Here is a 22,499-nt window from a genome sequence, read left to right as displayed (position 1 = left end):
AGGTCAGGAGTTACCTTGTGTGGCTGCTGCCTGAGGCTATCTGAGGCCTGTGCTTAAAGGGACCGCCCCGGACAGCCAGTTCTTAGGTTTCCCTGCTTGCTTGCCTACCTCACTGAGGACAGCAAAGCGTTTTGTCTCTGTGTGCTCTGATTGCCCACACTCAGGACACCACAGCACTCTGCAGCATGGAGCCAGAGCTGCCCCTGGGCACTCTGGTGCTTCTCCTGGGCGTATTGCTGAGAGCCTGGTAGCACGTTCTGCAGGCAGTAACAGTCTCCCTGGTCTGTCCCACTGGGGGCTTGTGCCTCATTCCTCCCTCACATCCGTCCACTTACCCCTCCTGAGCCCCCCTTCCTGCTGTACAATAAAAGATACGTGTCATTACAACAAAGTCTCTTTATTGAACAAAACTGGGGGGGGGGGGGATGAAACTGAGGTGGGACTGGGGAAAGAAGGTGGGAGAGGGGAGGGGAAACCTGGGAGGAGGCAAGGGGAGGAAGGGGGAGGAGAAGCTCAGGGCTCAGGGTTGGTGGTCTCGCCAGCACAACTGTCTCGCCAGCACTGCGGGTGTGGGGGGCCTCGGCGTCCCCGAGGGGGTGGGAAGGATGTGGAGGAAGAAGCAGGAGTGGGAGGAGGAGTGGTAACTGAGGAGGCAGCAGGGGCTGGAGTGGCTGGAGGCAGCAAACTCTGCACCAGGGTCTGTAGGTGCTCACAGATGGCACATCCCTGGGCAAGTTGCACCCGCCAGAGCTGCAGGTCTTCCTGCATCCAGTGGTTGAGGGTGTGGTGCAGGGCTTGCAGTGCCCTCAGGTATTCCTGCTGGTACCCGTCCACTGCACGGGTGGGCGTGCACAGTCCTTGGGTGCAGGAGGATGTCCTGGGTGGTGTGGTGCGCCCTGCACTTGCAGCTGGTGCGACTGTGGAGAAAGGAGATTTAAGATAAGTGGTCAGTTCTCCCTAGGGACATGGGGTGAGGCCCAGCCCCACTCGGCAAGGCGAGGATGACAGGTCTCCGCACCATCAGAGCCGATGTGCTTGCAGAGAGGCCACATTCGGGATGTCCTGCTATCTCCGGGAGTGGGAGCTGCTCTGGGACTGCACCCATGCCCCTGTGCTGTAGATAGCGTGTGTGTGTGGGTGGGGGGGGGGGGAGATGCCCCCTGCCTCTGTGTAGGGGGGCTTGTGGAGGGAGGGTGTCCTGCTGTGTCCCACCCCCGGGTCAGGAGCATGTCATGTCTCTTCACACACGCGTCTGGCTAACAGACCAAGGCTCCTGTGTGGCAGCTAGCTGGCGCCACGTGCCCAGAGGTGGCACAGCACATGCTTGCATGTGCACAGGTTACTGATCCGTGGTCAGCAAGGCCCACGCGTGTGGTCCCTGGTCTCCCTCCCCCCACATAAGGGACAGTGATGGCACTCACATGTTGTTGCCTCCCCGGATGACGTCGGCGACAGGTCCGCTGGAATGACTCGGAAGTCCTGGATGTGCAGCATGCTCCCTCAGGGCTCCTGCGGCTCCTGGCTCTCCTCCTCCTCCGTGCCCTGGTCAGGGCCCTCTGTCCTAGGGTTGATGGTCTCCACACTAGATGAAAAATGAACCCTTTTTCGAAAGATCCTGTAAACCTAATTGTCGACAGAGAGGTGTAGTCTAGATACAACCACCCCGAGTTACTAATACATTAACATGATATCAGGAGGCCCTTGCCCTTTGGGAAAATATAAATATATCTAGATCCTAGAAGACCCACTCGGGGTGTAACCAAATTCAATATGTTTGATTACAATCAGGTTACATACATATGTCCTGCAGTTTCAGCTGGGAATGGCATTTTTCACTGCCTCTCCTAAACTATGGTTTGAGTTTTCCTTAGGCTTAGGATATTTTTCTAATATCTAACTCATGGGCAGTGGGCAAAGCTAATAATATAATGTATGGAGATATACCAGCTCATAGAGCTGGAAAGGACCTTGAGAGATCATTGAGTCCAGTCCCGTCCTTACTGCAGGACCAAGTACCAGCCCTGACAAAATTGCCCCAGATTCCTAAATGGCCCCCTCTCAAGGATTGAACTCATTTAACAGGGCAATGCTTAAACCACCAAGCTCTCCCTCTCCCCGAAATACATACCTATAAAAAAGCTACTGCTTGAGGAGAGGCATTCCCCAGCTTATGACCATGCTCATACTCCATTCTTGCTCTGCTCTACTCTGCCCTGGCCCCACAACCTCCCCACTGCCTTGTTTCTCTATTCCCTCTTCTTTTCTGCTCATCCCTTCCAGCCAAATCCCTGAACCCAAATGTAGCAAACGACATTTGAAAGCAAATCTATTGTCCTAGTTTCTTTCTAAAGAAAATGGAGCGTGGTTTCCACTGCATGCCAGATTGTGAAGACTGGACATGCAGAAGGTACCTAATGAAAAGCACTACATTTGGAAATAAAAACATGTCAGTCATAAGTTTTTTAATATACCCTGAAGTTTGTCAGAGATTTATTAGCAAAACCTTTATAGTAAGGGCAAGTCAGCACTCTTGCTGAATACAACATTAAATATTACGGAATACATGATGTAGCTCTTCTCTCTTCTCTCTTTTCTGAATCAGCATTTCTAAGATGATTTTATATTCTAAGACTTATAAAGTAATAATTCCAGATTACTACATATTTAACTCACTGGAACAAAGACATTATTTTAAATCAATCAAAGGATTTTCAGTGTGTTCAAAACAATGTTTATTGCTCTTAGAAAAAGGGAACAATAATTTATTTTGCATAATTTCCATAAGAATAGACACATTTATGAAATTTGACCATATGTTTAAGTTATAATATGCTTTTCATGTCTAAAATCTTTGGAAACATATTCTTCATCTTACTAAGGTACTGATTTTGAGTGGAGGTCTCTTAAAACGAGTTAATCAAATAGAAGTAAAGAAAGGGAAACTCATTTGTCCAGCTATCTGTGAGAAAATGAATGTTGTCCCTTTAAGAGCTCTCTTCAACAAGGGGATGCAGGGAGAAATTACAGCAGGGCTGGACAGAAAGGACAGGAAGACTTTGCAAGCGTTTTATGCTGTAGTAATGAAAATTAAAATGTGGTAGTTGGAGTCTTTGTTAAGTCCCCTGCACTTGAAAGGGAATCCTCTGAACTAGCATTCATGCTAAAATTCGACACTCTCCGCAGGGGACTTAACAAAGACTCCAACTATCTTACCCATTACCAAGATAGCTTCCCCAATTATCACCTCTAATACTATTAACTCACAGACATCTACCCTTCCCCATCTCTAATATCATTAACTCACTGGCATTCACCTTCCTTTCCCCCCCGCATCCCCTTTCTATTCTGAAATGTGATTTGTCCTTTTCATATGTGTTCTTTTTTTTTAAATTGTATCCTTTGGTATATATGGTTGTGACTATTTTCTTCCACTATTTGATCTGAGGAAGTGGGTCTGGCCCACGAAAGCTCATCATCTAATAAACCATCTTGTTAGTCTTTAAAGTACTACATGATCCTGTATTTTGTTTCACCATAAAAGGGTTCCTTTAAAATGATTTATAGTCAGAGTTGTGAAGTTACATCACTAATTTTGATGTTTTACTCTCTCTCTCTGTGACATTCTCTGAAGAACTAGCATTATCTTGCAATTCGTAGACTTGAAGACCGAGTGGGGAAAACTTGGATAGAGCCCCGAAATGGTCAAGGCTATATGAAAAACAACCCACTGAATTTAAATTGGTAACATAAGCCATGGCCTGCTACTATCGCTGTTAGAAATTAAGACTTCTAGCTTATTCTACTTGTACAATTGATCTTACACATTAGGAATTCATCATCTTTATATCATGTGAAAAGATAGAGCAAAAGAGCAGCCCAGAACCAAAGCTGATGAGTATGTAACGATTCATCAAATGAACAAATCTAGAGAATTCAGAAACTGTTTAAATGTGGTTGATATATTCCAAACAGTAAACTGACTCCTCACGCATCATACTCAACACTTGCACTACCATGTAGCTTTGGCACTGAGGACATCTGGTGGTGGATGAGATGTACAAATAAACAACCTGTGTATCTAATTTTAATAAGAATTTTTAAATTATGTATTGACTCACACAGTAAAACTGGGCCAAACAGATGTTTACTGACAAGGGCTTATGGATAAGTGGTACGACTGCAGTTTCAGAGGAAGAAAAAAATAAAATCTCCCAAAATCCTAAGAACAGCTATAAATGTCATGACTATAGTTACATTATGTACCAAGTATCAGAGGGGTCGCCGTGTTAGTCTGAATCTGCAAAAGCGACGAGGAGTCCTGTGGCACCTTATAGACTAACTGAAGTGTAGGAGCATAAGCTTTCGTGGGCAAAGACCCACTTCGTCAGATGCATGTAGTGGAAATATCCAGAGGCAGGTATAAATATGCAGGCCAGGATCAGGCTGGAGATGATGAGGTGGATCCAATCAATGTACCAAGAAATACATTACCATGGGGGTGGGCGGGTGGGGAGAGGAAAGCAGTCTCTTTCGCCTCTAGGGGTATGTCTACACTGCAAGCTTCTTTCAGAATAAGATTTTCTGGAAGATATCTTCCGGAAAAGCATATTTCAAAATAGAGCATCTACATGCAAACATTTCAGAGGGGTAGCCGAGTTAGTCTGTAACGGGAAAAACTTAAAAAACGACAAATAGTTTAGTAGCACTTTAAAGACTAACAAAACATGTAGATGGTATCATGAGCTTTCGTGGGCACAACCCACTTCTTCAGATGATTGGAGTGTTGGAAATCTAGAACCAAGAATAAATAAGGAAAGAAGGGCACCGGGAAGGAGAGGGGGATAAGGAAAATATTTGGAGGGGGGGGAAGACAGTGGGTAGATAAGTTTCAAAGGGATAGCCAAGGCAGTCTGTAACAGGAAAAATTTAAAAAAACAACCAATAATCTATTAGCACCTTAAAGACTAAATAATAAAAAAGAGGCTGATAAGAACCAGTAATATACACTAGGAAAGGAAGGGTATTAATACCAGATTCTACACAGACATCAAGAACCATTGGCACCTTCATCGTTCGGTTGGTTTATCTACCCACCTCATACTCCCTCTTGAGGTTCCCCTGGAGCCTCCGGTGCGTGCGGCTTTCCCGGGGTCAGGCGGCTGGCTCAGGTGCTATCGATCACCCCACAGTCACGGCTGGTCGAGCTGGGGACAATAAAGAAGGATGGTCAGTCATCCCTGGAGACACTGTCCCTGCAGCCTGGCCTTCATCTTGTGAGCTGAGAGCAACAGTTCTCGAGTCACAGGACGGTGATGTCCTGGGAGCAAGGCTATGTGTGGCCTGGACAGTGGGCCCTGCCTTACAGAGGTGCAGGGGTCCCCAGGGGACCATGCTTCCCACCTCACCCCATGTCCCACAGACAAGCAGGCAAGGGAAATGGCTGGCCAAACTGGATCCAATGGCCAGGAGAGAGGCCTCAAGCTGCCTGGGCTTCCACCTGTGCTGCACACACACTGGCACCTGGCAGCACTGTCCCAGGGAGCAGGTGTTGCCTTGAGCATGCATGCCCGTGTGGGGCACTCCAGAGTGTGTGTGAGGGCCTGCGTGTGCCCTTGTCCCCAGCCTCTTTCCGGCAGTGGCTGGTGGTGGGAGGGCACCGCCACCCCAGGGGGTCAGACGTGTGGGCGGCCTCCCCAGAGCCTGCGAGCAGGAGTCCAGGGATGCTCCAGTGTTGCCTCCTGGGGCTGCGTGGCGCAGACTGGTGCTGCATGTGCATCCACATGCACGGACTGCAGCGCGAGGGCCAGGCCAAGAGAGGATTGCACTCCCGCCCTGTGAGAGAGAAAACTGAGACCACTCACCTGATGATCCTTCCCCTGCCTTGGAGGATGCCTGGGACACATCCAGGCTATGGAGTACTGGCTCCAAAGGAAGTGTGGTCACAGTGCTCACCGTGGCCACCTCCCTGTCCTCCTCCTCGTGGGCTGGGACTCCCGGGCAGGCTAGGAAGGGTGTTTCTAGTCCCGAGTCCACCACTAAGGGGTAGCAAAGGAGCTGACCCCCCCCCTCCCCCAGGATGCATCATAATAGGGGCAGGAGTGGGGTCCTGTACCAGAACATGAGCTGTGCTCCCTTACCCTGGCATAGGCCTCGCAGAGCTCCTTCACTTTACTACGAACCTGCTCCAGGTTTCTAATGTGGCCCGGCTCTTGGCCATCTGGCCGTATATATCGGTGTTGTCCCATCTGGAGCAGTGATCTTGGAAGGTCTCCTCCTTTCCCCACACTTCCAGGCGGGCCAGGATCTCCACCCCAGACCAGGATGGTGTACATCTTTTGCAGCCCCTGCCAGGCTCCTGGGAGCCCTCTGCATGATCACTGTGATGGGCAGGAGATTTTTGGGGAGCTTTTGGCTTGGACATGGTGCCCAGATATGTGGTACCGTGAGCTGCGCTATGGCTGGAGGCTTTGAGGGCCGGCTTCCTGCCATAAGTCCTGTCCCCTGTGTCTGCAGCTCCAAGGGAATACATACTATAGCATTCTGATGAATGTGGATGGAGAGGCCAGGAGGGCACCTGTGGGATTTCCTGAAGGCCTCTTTCTTTGACAAAACTCCCTATTCCGCATCCACATACATCCTCTTCCAGACGTTTTTTCGGAAGAGGCCTTATTCCTTGTGGAAGGAGGTTTACCGGCGTCCGAAGGAGCTGTCCATTATTTCAACATTCTTTCAAAATCACGCAACTGCAGTGTGGATGCTAGTATTGTTTTTCCAGAATAACAGCTGTTATTCCAGAAAAATGGTGCCATGTAGATGCACCCTAGGACACCAGCTTAGATCTACCTCAGGTGTTTTATCAGCTCTCTGTTCTTTGGTAGTCTACCCAAAATGAATTTGTGGCCTCAGATTTGCTATTTGTGGAGAAAAGACCACTTTGTAAAAAGAGTCTGTCAAAATCTCTAGCCTTCTTTTGAGACACATATGGAAACAGACACCAAACTACCCATGGTTCAGAGGCCAGAGCAGTAATTCTTTCTGGAGAGCCAGAGATGCGCCTGATGCTTTGCAGGTGGATATAAACATTACATCCCTGCCCTATCAGAGTTATCTCAAATAAAGACAAAAAGACACCAGTCACGGAAGTCAGAGAGAGGGAGGACAATTTAGACTACAGAAGAGAAGAGCGGGGTGGGATTTGATAGCAGCCTTTAATTACCAAGTGTCCAAAAGGATGGAGAAAGGCTCTTCTCAGTGCCGACAGACAACAGAACAAAGAGCAATGGACTCAAGTTACAGTGGGGGAGGTCTAGGTTGGATATTAGGAAAAACTATTTCACTAGGAGGGTGGCGAAGTACTGGAATGGGTTACCTAGAGAGGTGGTGGAATCTCCATCCCTAGAGATTTTTAACTCCCTGTTTGACAAAGTCCTGGCTGGAATGATTTAGTGAAGGATGGTCCTGCTTTGGACAGGGGGTTGGACTTGATGACCTCCTGAGGTCTCTTCCAAACCTCTGATTCAATGAAAGGTGAGGAAAAGGACATTCCCCCTTCTCCAATACATTGGTTCCTCCAGATCAAAATTGAGGCAAGTTGACAGAAGGAATTTACAGTGAAATTGACAGTTCCATAGCTAGAGAGAGCGACTTTGTTCAGTATTGCCAGGGTGATACCCGTCAGGAGCTGCAAATTAATTTGTCAGGGTATTTATTATTCAACTTAGGGGTTAGATCACAACCAATCTGATGCCCACTTCTTTCTTTTTTCATTTGATTTCTCTCCAGAGAGAGAGAGAGACTTCCCTCTTCATGACATTACCACCCAGCCAGATCACTAGTTTTCCCCTTCAAAGTTATCTGCAGATATCAGTGGCACATTTTTGCAAATATGGATGTGGATATGGATACAAATTTTGTATCCGCACAGGGCTCTACCCATGTATTCTCACGTCCATAGAGGTAGTATTGGATGTGGCTGACATGACATATTGTGGGCCACAGATATGGCCCATGAGAGTAAATAGGTTGAGAACCACTGATCTATACTCACTTTTTTCTGCCATATAGCATGGATTTTAACAGCAAAGTAGATAAACCTGTTCTGACCAAGATTCAAAACTTGGAGAAAATGTCTTTAACGAATACTACCACTGTTGTATTGTACTGTAGCAAAATACACTACTTGAGTGGATTTAGTTTTAAGGGAAGCATAAAACTTATAAGCAAAGTATCTATGATGCAGTCTTGTACTTTCTAAAACCAGTATACTGAGATTCTTCATGTGGTTGAGATGTAGGTTCATATGTGTAAGAAATAAGCTATTTTTATGTACAGTTTGCTATTGATTAGCCACACATATGCTAGATCAGCAATCCAAGACAATCTCATTTCTGCATGCGTCCCTGACTTGCTAGACACTGATGTCTTCAAAAGAATTACATGCTTCCAAAGCAAAGATTGCTTAAGAATTCTTTAACCAGCTCTGTGATCAATGGTATTTTAACAGTCCCAAAAGAGCTGCTTTAAACATTTTTTAATAAAATCTGTGCTTATGAAATCATAGATAATAATGGCTATGAGAAGGCATTAAGGTCATCTGATATCATTCACCTAGTTACTGGACACAAATATGAACTTTTTTTGGTCAGCAAGTCATTCAAGAGAGCAGATAAAGACAATGCAGTTTGTGGTTAACTCTCTCCAACTGCTTGTTCAATTGGGGCCATTTTTCTGAAAAAAATTCACTTATGTCCACACTGCAATTGTGTTCTTTCGGAAAAAAAATATCAAAAGAACAGAGATTTTTTCCGACATTGGTAAACCTCTTTCTATGAGGAAGAAGCCTTTTTCCAAAAGAGCTCTTTCAGAAAAAGGCATGTGTGAACAGGGAAGAGGGAGTTCTTTTGAAAGAAGAGGAAAGAGCGAAAAGCATAGGCGCCCTTGGGGGCCACTCCGTCCATAGTAATCACAGCTTAAATGAGAGAGAACGTCCATTCAGTGTGGACGCTATCTTTTGAAAAAGCAGATCACTTTTTCAATGTGCTTAGGAAGTGTAAAACAAACAAGAAAAAAGTTGTGTAGCACTTTAAAGACTAACAAGATGGTTTGCCCCACAAAAGCCCCTAATAAACCATCTTGTTAGTCTTTAAAGTGCTACACGACTATTTTTGTTTTGTTTTATTTTACCAAGCTCAGACTAACATGACTATTTCTGTTACTTTTGGGGGTGTGGACGCTCTCTTTTGGAAGAAGTTTTTTCAGCAGATCTCTTCTGGAAAAGCTTCTTCTGAAAGAAACCTGCAGTCTAGACATAGTCTTAGAAAATCAAGCCACTCCACTGCAAGGGTAGAACAGTACACTTCCAGTACATGCTAGATATTATTCAGAATCTCAGATTTTTTCCTGTTGAGATAGTAAGTGCTGTTATCTGTCAACTTTATTCAATAGTTGATACAATAGGAATTCTCCAGTATAAAATGTGAAGGCTGACAACCAAAGGATTTTGTTTTCATTTAGCCTCCCAGAATGTTAAAAAAAGCTTGTTGATAAATCCTAACTAAGTGCTATTGCCAAGAAACCATTTTATAACCCTAGATTGCCTGAGGTAGATGTATGTTACATTGTTTGTGATTCTCTCCAAGCCCTATGCCTCACAGTAAGAATGTTTGAGACACAAGGAGATGGAGGTAATATCTTTTATTGAACCAATTTCTATTGATGAGAGACAAGTTTTTGAGCTTACACAAAGCTATAGATATGAAGAGCTCTGCATACATTTGATGGCTTATCTCTCTCATCAACAGAAGTTGGTCTGATATAAAATACTACCTTGCCCACGTTGTCTTTCTAATATCTGGCTAAAACAACACTACAACACCACTGCATACAATAATCATACTTGGCATTTAACACCTTCAAAATGCTGCATTCCTTAACTAATCCTCACCACACTTCTTGTTAGGGATGTCAAGCTGTAGTTGACTACATGATTAACCGATAAGCCCGGGGTTGTTTCAGAGGCAGCAAGGGAGGGGGGGAGCCGCTGCCTATGGGGAGCCTCTGTATAGCCAGATCCCATGGAGCCCACAAGCAGTATTCTACCCACAAGCAGTATTCTATTAATACTAAGGATGTTAAATATTGATTAACTGAATAGTCAAGTAAACTCATTAATTCTTATTGATGACTAGACTATTCTATATTCCTGGGGGTGGAGCTGGAAGCCAGTGAAATCCAGCCCCACTCCTAAGGAGCTCCCTACCTCTGTAGCAAAGACTGCTGCCTCTGTAGCAGAGGCAGCAGCAAGGGATGCCAGGCAGGAGCTGGTCTGCAAGGGAAGCCAGTTGAAAAAACAGCTCCCCTCATGGATCAATTGTCTGTCACTCTCTGCTGCTGCCTCTGATACAGGGGTGGTTCTGAGCTCCTGGACCCGGCATGAGCTGGAATTGAGTCAGGCTGCCTGCCTGCCTACCTCCTAATACACTTCAAATGCAGAGCTGCAGTGAGGGTAGGTCCCAGTCCCATCACAAACTAGGACTGAGACAGGCTGCTGCTCAGCCTACTAAAAAATTTACTGGCCTGGAGTGGAGGGGGTGAAGGTGGGGGAGGTGGGGAAATGAGTGTAGTCTATAGCATTAACCTACAAGCTTTTGCTTAACGGTTAATCGACTACACTATTGCATCCCTAATTATTACCAAGATATCTTCTGTCAATGTAACAGATCTATACACCCGGAACTCTGGCTTGTAACCCAAATACTATGCAAATGTCTCTGAATTATTACATATTAAATTTGTATTGCATAGCTTCAGAGACTCATGGAAAAAGCTTTATTATTATGCTTTCAGAGCAATATACTGTATATGGCAAATTCAAAAAAACTATTTTGGAAATTAAAAAATAGAAATTAAATCCTTAAAAGAGATCGATGTGGGGAGACCAAAAAAGCTGCACACTTTTGGTATGCCAGAAGATTTATAAAGGTCCTTAAAAGTCATTGTACAAGAAATTCATTCTAATAGCTTTGGATGCTCAATCCTTGTAATAGTCCAGTCTGGCTTCACTCCTTGTGTAAATTCCCTTCGGAACCTAGGAAAAGCAGCACAAATAAGAGTTATTAAAACTCACATAATCTTTTAAAGAGCTGCTAATGCTACCGAAAAAACTTGAAAAACATTTTCCTATATCATTTTCTCAATCTTTTCCCACATCCTTTGATCTTAGGAAAGCCAGATCTTTTATAAGAACTCATTAGAGATTACTGCTTATTCCTCAAATTGAGGATTGTGACACCAAAACTATTTCTACAAGAGACTGACCCAAAGCTTACTAATGTCAACTGGAATTTTTCTTCTGACTTTAGTGGGCTTTGGCTTAGGCCACAAGTGAGTGACAAAACAATTAAGAGCAGAAATCTTAAGTATCCTGTTTGCACGCTAATACCCTTATAATCAGAGAAAGCAATCCATATGAAAATTCATTTCTAAATGAAGGGTCCCATTTTTCCATTAGGCATCAGAAAATCAATATAGTAAGAGAGATACTTGTTTTAAGCATTAAAAAAAAAAATCACTGAATAATATGCAGTAGCTTTTTTAGATATTAGACCAGATCATAGAATCATAGAATCATAGAATAATAGGACTGGAAGGGACCTCAAGAGGTCATCGAGTCCAGCCCCCCGCCCTCAAGGCAGGATCAAGCTCCGTCTACACCATTCCTGACAGATGTCTATCTAACCTGTTCTTAAATATCTCCAGAGAGGGAGATTCCACCACCTCCCTTGGCAATTTATTCCAATATTTGACCACCCTGACAGTTAGGAATTTTTTCCTAATGTCCAATCTAAACCTCCCCTGCTGCACTTTAAGCCCATTACTCCTTGTCCTGATATATGATATATGAACAAATCCTGTACCACAGAGTCTAGCTACACATTTGAGTTCTACAGTTGTTTGAAAGAATATTAACAGCTACCCCACATTTTAAAACCTTCTCCTTTTAGAGCTGGAACCTGCTTTTCTAAGTCTGTAATGGTTTATGAATTTTAAATACAATCTTTAGTTTCTAGTGTGTTAACACAGCATTTGTGTGCCCAAGTCACCAACAGAACAGCAAGGACAGCCACAGTGTAATCCACATTGTTTTGTAAGAGTGTTCCAAATCTGGCTCAGGCAGAACTATCCTTAGACATCTAGCTACCATAGCGATGAGTGTTTTTTAAAATGATCTGAAGTCCTTTATGCCAGACAAGAGTGCCAGTTCAGATGATTTATTACCATGGTGTCCAACCACTTCTGAAGCATTAGCCACTATAGTGCTTATGAGTTCTCAGTTCACTATAGAGGCTACTGCTTAGGGAACTAGCAACACTCAACCAGCCAAATAGACACATGCGGCTAGTGGCTAGCATGATGGATGCCACAGGTTTATTAGGACATCTGGCCACTAGGAACTGAGACAACTCACAAGCTTCCTGCAAGGAATTAGCACCCTCAAAGAAAGCAGACAATACTCTAAGATATGTGATAAATATGGCCAAAGGTGAGCACAGGAGGAGAGTGAACCAGGGTGCTCTTTGAGTGGCTTTTATTTGTAGTCTCTCTGAATCTGGACCCGTGTAGTTTCTCTTCTTTGAAAAAAGTTTAGAAGAGGGGCACCCTATCATAACTTAGGCAAAAATATGCCATTTCCCTCCACTTTTTACAAGCCTGGAGATTATTTTAAATCATTTTGCCAAGAGTACAAATATTTTTCATCTCTGGCACTGGCACATTTTGTAATCAGTGTTCTACATGGACATTCCTCTGAAAATACTGCCACTGGACCAGCAATCACTCAGAGGATTTAGATCAGATCCCTGGGAACTATTCAAACACCAGACTACATTTGAGTTGTTTTAGCTTCCTTCAGAAAGTGTTCAGTTAAATCTTTCATCTCTTACAAGCTATCTTCTCAAACCAAATGCAATACTTACTCCTTTCCAAGCCCAATCAGGCTAAGTGGCTTGGCAGCACTGTTTGATTTGGTTCACAAAATGGACTGAGGACTGACTTGGGGTTTCTTTCCAAAAAGAGGGAGGGATAAGGAGGGAATCAGAAAGTACAGGTTGGACCTCTCTGGTCTGGCACCTTTAGGACATGACCAGTCCCAAATGAGGGAATTTGCTGGACCAGGGGACTGGCCCCCCAGCACAGTCCCCACCCCCTTACCATGACCCACCTCTCTTGCCAGGCTGCTGCAGCTGCCGCATCCCCAGCTCCACTACTGGGGCTACCACAGCTGCCGCATCCCTAGCCCTGGTCCCAGCTCCAGCACTGCTGCCACTAGTCCCGCTGGGCTCCCAGCTAACAGCCCTCCTGACACTGGGCTCCCAGCCACGACTCCCTGGTGCAAGAATATCTGGATGTTGCCGGACCATGGAGTCCCAATTTTGGGAGGTCCAACCTGTAGATTCATGGGGTATAGTAGCATAAGCACTAAGAAACAAATGCAACAACTTTAATGTGATTCTATTATACAAACAAACAAACAAACCTATACCTCAAGTGTTGTTCCCCAGAATAAAAGTTGGGTTGGATAAGGAAACTCTTACAAAGAAGGCCAAGATAAATACAATCAGAAGGAAAATGATAGGGAGCTTACTCATAGTTTGCTGTTAGAAGACGTTTAGTTTCTTTCACAGTTTCATCTCCAAATACAATCTGGAAAACTTTGGTTCCATCTGGAGTCTCATCAGGGAGGTCAGCGTTAGTTAAATACCAGAAGCGCATCAGGATACTAACAAATTTTCTTCCTGTTAGAAAGAAAACTAACCCATAAGCCAACATTCCAGAATTCTGCATATATTTCAGCAGACTAATACTTTTACTTGTAAACCACAAAGCATTTTACTAAGACTCCAAAGAAGCAACAGATTACAGCCTAAGACGAAACCCAAAAGAATAAGGAAAAGGGGATATTTAAAACTTAAAATAATTCAACCTAAAGCCATCTTCACAGGGTTTAGCAGAATTAAAAAAAACAAATCAGACTTTCTATAGAGAGGTGCATAAATCAGCAAAGTTATTCTTGACACTATATATGGTAGACTGTACAGAAGGCAGACATATTCCAGATTACAGAATAAATATTGTTGTGACAGAAAAGGTACTTAAGAGTGACAGGGAATGAGACTTGGAGAAGGTGGTATTAAAGAGAAAAGGAGAAGCTCAATGTATTTGATAGCTTGAAATAAAGAAGTATGGATGGATGAGAACAAGGTTAGGTTCAGAAAAAAGCCATCTTAGCTGTGTTTTGTAATGAGCCAAACATTCACTTTTGGCATTTAATAAAATAAAACAGATTATTGTCAGTTTAAAATATCTGTCTATCAGGATGTCCTGGAGTAGTATGGAGAAACCATCAGTGTGGTATAAGATTATTCCCAGTCCACTTATCTAGCCAGCACAGGGGGAAATTATGCCTGTGCTGTTACTCCAGAATAGAGCACTGATCAGTGGTACAACATAAAAACTGTTGGGAGTGATTCCGATCATATCCATTTCAAGCTGCAGCTCCTGCATCCCTTCATGGAGAACACTGTGCGCTGGATCAACACCACAGAAGCAAACTTTCTAGAAGCACTAGACAGGAATGGGATAGACACAGGACAAGAGACAGACAGCAAAGAGGAATGAATTACAAAGTCAGATGGAGCATGAAGACAGAAAAATTCAGATTTTTGCAGTTAAACTTTAAAATTTGGTCTTAAACTTCCTCCTTCGCTTCCCAGGCAAGTTTGGAGCAGTGTTTCTCAACCTTTTTTTTTTTTTTTTTTTTTTAAATAAAGTACCCTCTTTTCAAAAAAGAATATATATAAGTACACCCAAAACACACAAAACATTTTTTGTAGCATTGCAACACATTTGTTTAAACAGCTTAATCGTAGCTGGGCAGGCGATTAAATTTTTGGGTGTAAAAAGTACAAAAATAATAATAAAGCACTGTTAAACTTAGAACAAAAATTCAGTTTTCTCCAAATTTCATTGTGTTGACATACCTCGCAGACTTCTCTCGAGTACCCCTAAGGGTACTCGTACCACTGGTTGAGAAACATTGGTTTGGAGCATTACACAGGCAGAGTGCTCAGCCCACATGAGAAAAGTTAGCCCTTATGTCACCTACAGCATGGCTCAAGCTGACAGAAGCAACAAGCTCCAAAGAAAGTCACATCCAGCCATTCTCCAATAGAAGAATCTTGCCTTATGGCAGATACTTTTTGGTAGGAGCATAGGGTATAGACAGGAGAGGAATAAAAGAAAGAAGAGAGGCGCGCGCGCGCGCACACACACACACACACGGAATCTATAAGACAGGAGGCAGTGAGTAGCATTCCCTATATCTTTTCTAGTGTGCAAAATACATTTTGTTACACACACCCAAGCATGTGTGGATGTGTACCACCATTAGGAACACATGCTGCCTGCTGTGGGCAGAGTTAATTAACTGGATGGCATCTGAATCTCTTCGGGGTGGCTGCCCAAGCTCAGCTTACAAGAAACACTTAGAATTGTGATTTTTTTTATACCACTTTAAGACTTCTGCATACAGTAACCTGTGCAGGGTCTTTTTTTGAGAAGTGAGTAAGGAGAAATGAATAGTAAGTGTATAAAATACTAGTGAAGGTGAAAGGAAAAAAATGATCAGACATCATACTAGTAATAATTTATAGCGAGACCAAATAAGTACATAGAGAGCGCTTTAAACATTACTTCAGGGAATGAGAAACAGGACGCATCAGTACCTTTGTAATTAGAAAAGCTATAAGCAAGCAAATCTATGACAAAAGTTTATCTGTCTATTTAAGGTGAGTGTTTCAGAATTCCATACATACCACTGTCATCATAATAAATGCCAACATCTCCTGCTGTTGTATACATTATTTCATCTATGTCAGCAGCCAGGGCATTCCTGTGATTTTCAGACAGTGAAGAAAGCTTCTCTTGCAACACTTGAAGTACCTGAATTTAAAGAAATTGCAATTTTTGTTAAGGTTACAGTTCACTAGATAACTGAAATAACTGATCTTGAAAGCTTGTAACTAGGGATGTTAAATTACATGTAATCAGCTAATTGAGTAGTAGATGGAATTTCCATAGACTACTCAATTAGTTTATTGGGGGAAACTGCAGTCTCAGCAGGGTTAGCTCCTGGCTTTGGGAGCTAACCCCACTGTGGCTCTGCCTTCTAAACATATTAAGAGCCTGGAGGCTCTTAATATACTTAAAAAGCAGAGGCATAGTGGGGGGGGGGGGGGAAACCGGGCACGAGCCGCGAATCAGCTGATTCATCAGCTTGCTGGCTCTTGCCCCAACACACACTGTGCATGCACCACTGCCTATGCCCCCATCAGGGCCACACACAGCCAGCTGGTGTCTGTATTAAGGATGTTAAATTGCACTTAGAAATTATATTAACTATACTATTAGTTGGTGGGATCACTCTGCAGAGCGGCAGCAAGGGTAGCCACCTGTGCTGTGGTTCTGCATTTTAAATGTAGCCTGGCTCTTACTACATTTAAAAGGCAGAGGCACAGCACCCTGGACCAGCTTGAGTCCCTGATCACTCCATGGTTCCTGCTGGCTTCTGTCTTTAAAATGTAGCATGAGCACCTCGAGGCTCTTGCTAAATTTCAAAGGCTGAAGTGCTGGGGTGGAACTGGTGTGAATGGGGACTGTTTCAGACCCCACATGCAGTTTCCCTGCTTTGCCTCTGCCTTCCCTGCCCCCCCACCCCCGCAGAGAGACGGTGCTTTCTCCTTCTCAGTTGGGGGCCACGTCAGTGAGGGGTCTTTTTTTTTTTTTTTTTTTTGCTTCTCACTTATGTGCAGCCCCCAACTGATTTTTCTGAGAGTCAGCGGTCCCTGGCCTAAAAAAGGTTTCCTATCCCTGATCTAAAGTTTTGGTGCCACTGAAACTGGTGGTCATACAGTAAGGACTTCCACTCACTCACCCCATCTGAATAGAAGTTTACAGGTCTGCTCCCGTTGTCTACTCACTCCTGCAATGATTATATTTTAATCCCTTTTTAATGACTCATTGGATCTTCTGGCAGTTGCTCCATTAATGGTAAGAACACTAAACAATTCTCATTATATAGTAACTGTTCTCCTTTAGTCTAAACAAAGACTAACATTCTCTTGATCTTTATTAATGAGTCCTTATCTAGTTAGACCAAACTGATACTATTTGTGTTATTTAACAAGTTAAACTTCATTTTAGATGACTGGCAACCTATTGGCAGATTAAAGGGTGAGAAATATTTTTCATTCTGTATTGGAGATTTTAGAAAAGAAGTAATATACTCTTTACCTCTTTTGATACAAATTCCTCCAACAGATCAAGTTTACATTCAGACAGCAGCTTTGAAACAAGAGCAAAGGCCTACAAAACAGAAAAATACATGAGCACACATACCATTAACTCAAGGTTAGCTGTTTTTCCAGAAATCAGAGAATCAGATTGGATATAGAAAAAGACTCATTTGCTCATCCTGTTCCATCACATTGCTACTAGGGAAGGACTGTTGTCTCTAGTATATTTTCTAGTGTCTTGTTACCTAGTTTGAGGCAATCCATCTAATGGGACCATGGCCACTTTGCTTACAAAATTACTCCAGACCAATTTTTTTTCCTGATGAGTTTCCTCCTCCCCCCTCATTCTTAGTCGTTATGTCCTTGCACCATCCTCTCTTTGTTGTATGCAGTCCCATTCCAGAGATACATAAAGGGTATGAATGCCTTCTCATTATTCACACTACTCATAAGTATTAACCTTTTACACATCACCAACACATAGTATAATTGCCCTACCTTCAAGTTAGACTACTTTATACTATCCTCTCCTAGAAGCAGATGAAAATGACATTTCTCACACTGTCTGTCTGTTTTGGCTGCAGAAAAGCAAAGCTAAACTAGCACATTTTACTCTTTGCTCTGAAAACAGCACAGTCTTACTACAGGTGACCCTCGCACTTACAACCTAATTGGTTCCTGGAGAACCGTTGTAAGTGAAGCCGTCGTAAGTGGAACCCTTATTTCCCATAGGCGCAATGATACAAATGGGGGTTCTGTTCCTGGTCTGCTTTGCCTCCTGGGAGTTGTAGTCCCCAGCTGTACCAGGTGGAAGTGGCATGGCGTGAGCTGATTGCATAGCTGGCTGTGGCTGTGCTAGGAGGAAGGAAAGGATCCTGTGCTGGAGAGCTGGCTGAGCAGCCGGTAGGTGTGCTGAGTGAGAAGGGGAGGAAAGAAAGGACCCGTGCTGGAGAGCTGGCTGAGCAGTCAGCGAGTGTGCTGGGTGGGAAGGGGAGGTAGGAAAGGACCTGTGTTGGAGTGCTGGTGGAGCAGCTGTAGCCAGCTGGAAGAGGCACCACACAAGCCGCTCCCATAGCCGGCTGGAGGCTGTGCCAGGTGGAAGTGGTGCCACATGAGTAGCTCCCATAGCTAGCCTAGGGCAGAGCAGAGCGGTCATAAATGCGGGGGGTTGTAAGACGGGAGTCGCTTTTTTTCTCACTTCCTCCAGAAAAATAGCAAAGTCTTCGGCCATCTACCAAGAAAACCATCTTCCTACACATACATAACAGTTTGACTTTTCCAATACAACAGAACTGTCAATGTTTCGTGCTAATATCTGGGGGCTGAGTTGAACCTGGGACCTTTTAGAACATGAGTCTACCACACAGGCTAAAAACCAGATGACTAGTCTTTCTGTAAGTGGTCTCAGTGCCGATAGATGGGATAGTGAATCACACCCGGAAAGTCTGTAGGTTACATACTTCCCCTAGCTAAGGAAGGGCATCCCAAACTTCAGAGACTTCCCAGTTGAAAACCCAGATGAACCCCCTACTGGACTTTTAACTCATGTGGTAGAGCAGTGGTCCCCAACCTTTAGAGGCTCCCGGGCGCCTGGGGGCGGGGCCACTCACGCGCCGGGCGCCCGGGGGCAGGGCCGCGCGTCCTGTGGCACGCCAGGGGCGGGGATGCCCTTGCACCCGGCATCGGCACGTGCCCCAGGGCCGGGGCCGACCGAGCACCTTGTGCCGTGGGCCTGGGGCCGGCGCTGCTGCCCGAGCCGCACGCCTGGGGCCGGCACCGGCGCTGCGCGCCCACATGTGCCCCGGGGCTGGGGCTGCCCGAGCGCTGCACACCAGGCGCCGGTGCATGTCGCGCGCCTGGGGCCGGCGCCTCCAGTGCGCTGTGCCCTGGGGGCGGGGCCGGCCCAGGTTGTCGGCGGGCGCAGACAAATGCCCTGGCGGGCGCCATGGTGCCCACAGGCACCGCGTTGGGGACCACTGTGGTAGAGGCTCATGGCTTTAGCCCCTAAGATCCCAGGTTCAATACCACCTGCCAAAGACACCAATCCATCATCATTACAAGTGAGGGCTCATCTGGGATGAATTTCTGAGAGATCTGTGAAGTTCAGGAAATACTTCCTCAGCCAAGGGAAGTATGTAACCCAGAGGCACTGAGAAGAGAGAAGGAAGCGTGCTCTACGCCTTATCAGAGTTAAATGGCAGAGCCGTAGCGGAGGGTAGGTCCGGGACCCGGAGCAAGGTTTGGGACCTAGCCCTGCTGTGGCTCTGCAGTTTAAATATAGTAGGATCCAGGCTGCATGCACACCCGGCTCCTACCACATTTAAACTGCAGAGCTGCTGAAGGGCCCCTTACCGACAATCATGTAATCGATACAATTTGTATCATTACCTGCATCTTAATTTCCTTAGAGTCTACAATGGTTTACTCCATTCATGCCTAAAACTGCATTATTCTCATAGATGTTTTAATGCCTTATCCAGAAAAGGCTGTCAAATTTTGAATCACAATTTAAAGGGCTAAATGACAACTCCTATAATTAGGGCCCTCCCAAATTCACAGCCATGAAAAATGTGTCATGGACCATGAAATCTGGTTTTCTCCTGTGAAATCTAGTTAGTGTTTTTTACTATACTATACAGATTCTCAAATTAGGGCTCCTGACCCAAAAGTGGGTTACAGGGCAGGAGGGAAATGGGGAGGTCGCAAGGTTAGTTTAAGGAGGTGTATGCAGCAGTGTTCCCTCTAAGATTTTCCATCCAGGAGCAGAGAGAGTTTTGTCTTGTGCACCAATGCTGAGGTCATGTATATGCGCTTGTTTGGATGTGTGCCACCCAAGTCATAAACAAAAATATATTTCTAAAATGTTATGGAAGAAAGAATACCAAAACAAGGGATAATTAACAGCAGCCACACCACAGTCCAAGGTCCAGCTCCAGCAGCCGCCCTGCGGTCTACTTCAAGAGCAGCCCCACACAGCCCTAACCCCAGCTCCAGCCATTCCCCTGGAACCAGAGCCACGTGGTGACTTCCCGGCTGCTCCCAAGTGGCCGCTCCAGCCACAGGAGCAGCAGCCACCGCCCTCTGCCCGCCATGTGGCTCTGGACACGGCCCTCAGAGCAGCCACAGTCTGCCATGTGGCCCCGGCCCCAAGCAATCACAACACGGGCCTGGCTGCAGCTCCAGTCCTGGGGAATTGGGGACAGCAAAGAACCGCCAGGCTGAGCCTCCCCACTTGCCCACCACCACCCTAGCAGCAGCAGCTCACCTTCCACTGACACATTACTGCACAGCTCTTCTTTGGAGATGGGCGTGATTAAAATTTCCTCTTAGTGCCTGTGCAAGTGCGCACCTTAGAAGGGACTTTGTTATGCAGTATTGCCACTCCTACTTGTGCACTGCCTTCACGGTGCCCCCCTCTCACTATATTTACGGGGGGGGGGGAGAGTGGCAGGACTCACAGCTCAGGGCAATGTGGGGAGCAGGTCTCTGCCTTACATTGCTAAGTGTTCCCCTCTCTTATTTGAGTTTTTGTATCCCAAACTCATAACTTCCGTCATCTGAAGAAGTGGGCTGTACCCACACAAGCTGATGATACCCTCTACATGTTTTGTTAGTCTGTAAAATGCTACCAGACCATTTGTTGTTTTTTTTCTGTAACAGACTAACTCGGCTACCCCCTGAAGCTTCAGGAATCCCAGGTGACGATAAAGGAAAGATAATGAGTCACACCCATACACCTAGGCTGTGTCTACACTGGCATGAATTTCCGGAAATGCTTAAAACAGAATAGTTTTCGTTGTAAGTATTTCCGGAAAAAGAGCGTTTACATTGGCAGAAGACATTCAAATCTGCACTTGAAAGGGAATCCTCTGAACTGGCATTCATGCTAAAATTCGACACTCTCCGCACGGGACTTAACAAAGACCCCAGCTATCTTACCCATTACAAAGATAGCTTCCCCAATTATCACCTCTAATACTATTAACTCACAGACATTTCCCCTTCCCCACCTCTAATATCATTAACTCACTGGCATTCACCTTCCTTCCCCCCCCCCCCCACATCCCCCTTCTGTTCTGTAATGTGATTTGTCCTTTTCATGTGTGTTCATTTTTTTTAATTGTATCCTTTGGTGTATATGGTTGTGACTATTTTCTTCCACTATTTGATCTGAGGAAGTGGGTCTGGCCCACGAAAGCTCATCACCTAATAAACCATCTTGTTAGTCTTTAAAGTGCTACATAGTCCTGTATTTCGTTTCAGCTACATTGGCAGGCTGCTTTTCCGGAAAAGCCCTTTTCCGGAAAAGCATCCGTGGCCAATGTAGACGCGCTTTTCCGGAAAAGAGCCCCGATTGTCATTTCCGCGATCGGGGCTTTTTTCCGGAAAAGACGACTGGGCTGTCTACACTGGCCCTTTTCCGGAACAGAGTTCCGGAATAAGGACTTATGCCCGAGCGGGAGCAGCGTAGCTTTTCCGGAATAGCGGCTGATTTTGTACAGTCGAGCGTCGTTGCTTTTCCGGACATTCAAGGGCCAGTGTAGGCAGCGCGCAGCTTATTCCGGAAACGCGGCTGATTTTCCGGAATAAGTGGCCCAGCGTAGACACAGCCCTAGGGGTGAGAGAGACGGCTCAGGAAAGGGTAAGGGGGGTTAAAAGGTATCCTGCCTGGGGAAGGGGGTTCTCCCTGATAGGGAGGAAGGACACTGGCCCCTCCTCTCCCGCTCAGCTGGGGACACTGCGGTTTGGGGCCAGGATAAGAGGTGGGGGGGGGGGGCAGGAGCTCACCTGCTTGGCCCCCTGGGTGAACTCCTGGACGCTGAAGTCCTGGTCGAAGTAGGCCCGGATGAGGAAGCAGTAGAGCCGGGTGCGGAGCCACATGAAGGGGTTGGGGATCCCCACCACCACCACGCTGCGGCCGCCGCCCGCCCGGCCCCGCCCGTCGCTGCCGCAGAAGCGCGCGGGGGGCCAGGCAGCGGCCGGGCGCCGCGGGACAGGCGGCTCCAGCCCGGCCCACGCGGGTCTGGCGGTGGCCGCCAGGAGGTGGGCGGAGAAGGCGCGGAGCGGGCCCGGGCAGCGCCGGAGGCCCCTGGGCAGCGCCATCTTAGCGCCCCGCCCGGCGCGCGCCGAAACGGCTGGGCTGGGCCG

General features: G+C 45.8%; 1 protein-coding gene across 2 annotated transcripts; it reads right to left on the bottom strand.

Annotated features, from left to right (window-relative positions):
• Nucleotides 1-9,415: 9,415 nt before the first annotated feature.
• MAIP1 (matrix AAA peptidase interacting protein 1) lies at nucleotides 9,416-22,454 on the bottom strand. Of its 2 annotated transcripts, none has more exons than XM_075934275.1 (5): nucleotides 22,140-22,454; nucleotides 17,347-17,421; nucleotides 15,873-15,999; nucleotides 13,643-13,793; nucleotides 9,416-11,086 (listed from the first exon to the last, which is right to left on the bottom strand). In XM_075934275.1, exons 1-5 carry the CDS (start codon nucleotides 22,452-22,454, stop codon nucleotides 11,008-11,010), a joined length of 747 nt encoding a protein of 248 aa, XP_075790390.1. In that variant the 3' UTR covers nucleotides 9,416-11,007. The 2 variants fall into 2 exon arrangements, with proteins under 2 accessions (XP_075790390.1, XP_075790391.1); XM_075934276.1 differs by having other exon boundaries at nucleotides 17,350-17,421.
• Nucleotides 22,455-22,499: the final 45 nt, after the last annotated feature.

The sequence above is a fragment of the Pelodiscus sinensis genome, chromosome 7, assembly GCF_049634645.1.
Source record: "Pelodiscus sinensis isolate JC-2024 chromosome 7, ASM4963464v1, whole genome shotgun sequence".
Classification (NCBI taxonomy): Eukaryota; Metazoa; Chordata; order Testudines; family Trionychidae; genus Pelodiscus; species Pelodiscus sinensis.
The sequence above is the reverse complement of the archived record's forward strand: the minus strand, read 5'-3'. Positions and strand labels throughout refer to the sequence as shown.

Coding starts and splice junctions, on each gene's coding strand:
- MAIP1 (XM_075934275.1), bottom strand. CDS start 22,454: ATGGCGCTGCCCAGGGGCCTCCGGCGCTGCCCGGGCCCGCTCCGCGCC. Junction 17,422..22,139: donor TCACCCAGGGGGCCAAGCAG/GTGAGCTCCTGC, acceptor TCTGTTTTGTAG/GCCTTTGCTCTTGTTTCAAA. Junction 16,000..17,346: donor AATTTGTATCAAAAGAGGTA/AAGAGTATATTA, acceptor CTTTAAATTCAG/GTACTTCAAGTGTTGCAAGA.